This window comes from Puntigrus tetrazona, chromosome 12, assembly GCF_018831695.1.
Source record: "Puntigrus tetrazona isolate hp1 chromosome 12, ASM1883169v1, whole genome shotgun sequence".
NCBI classification, from domain to species: Eukaryota; Metazoa; Chordata; class Actinopteri; order Cypriniformes; family Cyprinidae; genus Puntigrus; species Puntigrus tetrazona.
The window spans coordinates 20,149,237-20,154,121 of record NC_056710.1 but is presented as its reverse complement, the minus strand read 5'-3'; the positions used below and the strand labels follow the sequence as shown (position 1 = coordinate 20,154,121).

General features: G+C 36.1%; 1 protein-coding gene and 1 long non-coding RNA gene across 2 annotated transcripts; one reads left to right on the top strand and one right to left on the bottom strand.

Moving 5' to 3' along the window:
* The first annotated feature begins 313 nt into the window (after window positions 1-313).
* On the top strand, window positions 314-3,261 carry LOC122355151 (sushi, nidogen and EGF-like domain-containing protein 1). Its single transcript, XM_043253185.1, has 8 exons — window positions 314-707; window positions 847-885; window positions 1,339-1,472; window positions 1,577-1,855; window positions 2,003-2,098; window positions 2,192-2,330; window positions 2,510-2,592; window positions 2,683-3,261. Exons 1-8 carry the CDS (start codon window positions 476-478, stop codon window positions 2,761-2,763), a joined length of 1,083 nt encoding a protein of 360 aa, XP_043109120.1. The 5' UTR covers window positions 314-475; the 3' UTR covers window positions 2,764-3,261.
* Window positions 2,911-4,858, bottom strand: LOC122355159. The gene is made up of 2 exons (XR_006252172.1): window positions 4,714-4,858; window positions 2,911-4,046 (listed from the first exon to the last, which is right to left on the bottom strand). It is a non-coding gene; the product is annotated as an uncharacterized LOC122355159 (long non-coding RNA).
* Between the last annotated feature and the right edge of the window lie 27 nt (window positions 4,859-4,885).

Sequence of the window (4,885 nt, the reverse complement as noted above, 5' to 3'; positions counted from 1 at the left end):
GTTAAATAACTTAATAATTAATATATAAAAAAATAAATAATGCATTAAATAGGTTTTTATATTTTTAGATCCAATTTAAAAGCTACTTTAAATTTTTCAAGGTAAATCAATGACACAATTAGGCAAATTCACTCACATAATATTGTACACTCTCGTATGTCGTTCCTGAAATGGTATCAGCCTGAATGCAGCAGGAATGTGTTAATAAAGCATTTATTCATTGTTAATAAAGTATGAATATGCAATTCATACAATGCAAAACATAGATATGCTCAAGAACAAAACTTTTATAGCTGTGTTTACAAACTGATTGTTTGTTTTTTTATCATTTACAGACCCTTGCTACAAATACACTGTGCTGGATGATCCATGGAGATCCACAACTTATGCATATACTCCCCAAAACCTAAAGTGTGACTATAATGTCAACTGGGTCGGCTGGTATCGTCTCTTCTTGAATGGTCAGAGCGCTCAGATGTCAGAAACGTGCGTTAGTCAGTTTATGTGTAGCACTCATGCCCCGCTCTGGCTGAACGGAGCACATCCAAACATCGGGGATGGAGAGGTGACCCGAAACGTCTGCGGTCACTGGGAGAATAACTGCTGCCGTTTCCCTTCCAATCCCATAAAAGTCAAAGCCTGTCCAGGAGGTTATTACGTCTATGCGTTTGTTCAGCCAAATTACTGCTCTGGGACCTACTGTGCAGGTAATGCATATTTTGCATTCACCCATATTGTTTGTTGCATTACATCTAGGAGTCTGTTTTTGAATGCACTAACATCTGTTTTATACATATAAGTAATATTTTTATGTGTTTAATAATAATAATTTTTTCTGAACAAAAGTTACCAGCATCAACAACGCTCCGGAGTCAACCTTGGGAGGTAATGTAGTCTGTTATTACTACTGAAGTTATGACAGGATTCTGTGTTTATTAAGTTCAGCTAAAAGTCTAAAAAGCAAAACTGTACAGTTGCTTCCAGGAAAAAGGACTAAAAATATAGTCACATGGTCTTTAGAATGGTATTGATGTGTTACCTGATTAAAGACACTGTTATAAGGTGCAGTTTGTTTCTTCAAAAAAAAAATAACAAGAATACATGATACAGAGTATTGCTTGCTTGCTGACTCTGCCTAATGCCTGATTGTGTCAGAAAACATCACCAAAGGCATTAAAATCATTACATCGTTTGCAGCAGATACTCAAGCTTTACATTCATGTGTCCCCACCAGAGGTCATCAACTTCCTGCTAATAAATAGATTAAACATGAGCTGCAGATGGTAGAAATGTAAACACCAGTAAAAAATAAATGCTTAAAGTTCATTCTTTCGACAGCACCAACAATATTTTACCCGTTCGGCTCAGCGGCAGGAGACACAAATAATCCTGTTCTCGAAGATGGAAGCTCTCCTGTTATTCAGCTGTCGAGTTCATTTCTGTTCTTTGGTCGCTCGTACCAGAACATTTACGTAAGAATTCACCTCCATCTTTATTCTAGGTCTCAATGTGATTGGTGAATATTTTATAAACTCATCCTTGTTCAGTGATTTTGACGATGTTTCTCATGTTTCAGGTGAATAATAATGGATACCTCACATTTAACCAGGCTTCGTCAGAATATGTTCCCTACTCGTTTCCCGCTAACAGAAGTCAGGATATAATTGCTGGTCTCTGGACTGATCTTGACAACCGTGTGAAAGGAGTTGTTTCATATCAGCAGTACATTAATGGAAGTCTTCTCACAAACGCCACTCGGGATATAAAGACATATTTCCCAGATCTGAACTTCAACGCTTCTTGGGTCTTCGTGGCGACGTGGGATAAAGTCGCTTACTTCCCAGTAACCAACACAGTAAGATTAATATTCTTCTGAAATGTGATTTCCACCTTATTCACATTTTAGTTTTAAAATATTTCACTCATTAGACCAGAAAAAACGAAAAAAAAAATGTCATCAATGCTCAAATTAAATAATATTTAAAATGTCCTATCTTTGCAGAACACATCGTTTCAAATGGTTTTAATTTCAGGCCGTAATATTTCCTTTATTCTGATGAATTATGGAGACATTGCTGTAACAGAACATCCAGTGCAGGTAAAAGAAACCTTTTAATTATGTTAAACTGAATTTTGCTATTCACTAAACGTATATGTACTCTATATAAATATTGTTCTTGCACGCTTTCAGGCTGGTTATGACACAATAAGCTCCACAAACTACTTTGTGATTCCTGGATCAAAACTCGGCAGCTTCATCTCAAACCTCAGGAGCTCCAGTAATGTTGGTGTTCCCGGTCGATGGGTCTTCAGGGTGGACAGCGGCAAAAGTAACCTTACAACTCACACATTACTATCAGTTTGTTCATCATCATAATATGAGTAATACCCAGAAACTGATTTAACAAACCAATGTTATGACGCATGTCTCAACACATCAAACTTCTTTTGTTTGGCCGAACTACCAGTCAACAGATAATTCATCATTTCTGTGTGTGTTTCCCTTCAGATAACATCGTTGGACTTAAAGCGAAACTTACCTCATTTTCTGACCTAACAGATAATGGAAACATTCAGATGGTTTTAGATCAAGTAAGACACAAACACGACTATAAATACCAAATGTGGTGATAATAGACAACAGGGAAACCGCTTGAACAGTTTCTCTTTTTTTTTTTTCAGTTGAAACAGGTGCTGGTTAGGAACGGTGTGTCAAACAGCATCGAGCTGAAGCTAAGAAAAGTGCAAAAGATAAAGCCATGATATCAGTCTCCTTCACAAAATTTTATGAAAGAGATACAGGTATAATTTTTCCACGTGGACAAGTCTTTAAAGTTTTACATTTTGCAGTAACTTTCTTTGCCCGTTAAAAGGGATTTATACAATAAAACCATGACCAACAATTACAAATTTCTCATGTGAGCAAGTTTAATGATTATTATAAAATTAGATAACAATCAGTTTCACAAATCCAGTTATATCTGGTAAAGAGGAGCCTTCTTCTCACACAAAGCTGTGATTAGTGATTTGTAATATAGTGCAATTGTTGTATAGTTCGTTTTTGTTCTTATGGGCTCTAATCTTAAGGGGGAAAAAAATTACATTTCTCTTTTGAAAAAAATGGTGAAATTTCCATTTATGGGTGCAATGTTGAAAGGGTCATCAAATATGTTTGTCATAGGTATACTTATTTTTTTACTTTTTCTAACTTATGTAATGTAATCTTTGTATGACTGTGTCCACTAAAGAAAACATTTTGTATCATGCGTGTCTTCTGTTATGCTTTATGAACCTGTGTTTTTACCCAGTCACGTATGGTTTCGGGATGAGTACAATATGGGTGAACATTTTCAGTTTTGGGGCGAACTATTCCTTTAAGACTTTTTTAAAGACAAAGTCTGCTTTAAAAATTACGTTATTGCATTTTTGGTGGTGTATATACTGGTATGGTGCCCTGCATATAGTACATCTGAAGCCAACCCTGTGTAAAGCTGGTAAAGGTTGTTTATTTCTCAGCAGACTCAATGCATTGTATTTTCATATCAGATGTAGGTGGCTTCTGGTTGTTTTTGTTTAGTTTTTTTTGACTGGCACTCATTTAAAGGCAAAAAGCTTTAAAGCGCCCCTATTATATAGGTTATAAAAGGTTTGCATTTTCCCAAACAGCAGGTTAACATGCCTTCAAGGTCAAAACACTCTATTAAGCCCATGTTTATAATACATTATAAGGGTATTCTTAAGGCAATATAATAAATGCATTATAAAAACCTCATAATGCGTTATAACAAAACATAACAGAAAATGTAATGGGTTTAGTGGTTATAATGGGAATTGTATTGGTTTTAATGGAAACTGTAATGTTGTGTACTGGTATGTGATGGATTCTATTGGTGGGAGGTTAAATCCTATTGGAAAAATGTCCAAAACACACAAAAAGGATTCGTAATGGTATTTTAAAGGAAATTTTTTGAATTTCTGTAATGGGGCAGCTAGAGCGTGCACATACTTGTTCACATACTTCACGAAGTATCCTGTATTCATTATGTCTGTGGAGGAACCATCAAAATAAAGCGTTAGCATAGATTTAGCAGACAACACTAATCTAGTCTAATAGAGTCTAATAAAGGGTGGTGGATGTGTAGCTGTAGAGTTACTTCAACAGCTGTCTAAAGAGTACCATCAAAGTAATCAAACTGATAATATAAAACAAATACATGTTCAAAGCAAATGTAATTTTGCACGTTCATCTGAGCTTATTGTCACATGGTGGCGTGGGTGGGAGCACACGAAGATGACGGATAATTAACAATCTTTCATAATTCACAGCATGGTAACGCACATAATTGACAGTTTTTTGATAAATCAAACTGACTTGAGATGAATAACCACAGTGTAGCTGAACTTGTATCACAATTGATGAACCTTATGCTAAACTGAACCAAATCAACAAACTGAACTGAGCCGAACAATGGCATTACCCCGTCCTGTTAGAGCTATGTGATGCAGCATTTTCCTGTTCTACTGAATAGTGTGCTGCATAGAAAACAAAAAAGTTGACCGTAATTGCCAAACAGTATTATTTATATTGAGCCACACACTGAGATGCTCATTTTTAAACGCTACAGTGATTTTAAGTGAGAGATAGTTCTGTAAATGTAAAAGTTTTTACGTCATCAGTCATCGGGGATATTTGTTGTCAGGTGTTCAACAAACCGGTTTTCATTTTCCTGAAGGAGGCTGTAATTACGGATTTATCTTCTGCGTTTTTCTTAACTTCAGCTCGACGCTGTTCGGCAGACCGTACTTGACCAGCTCCTGTTTTATCTGAAACACAGACGAACAAACAGATCAAACTCGCCGTGTTGAGCCTTTGCGCTGCACTTTG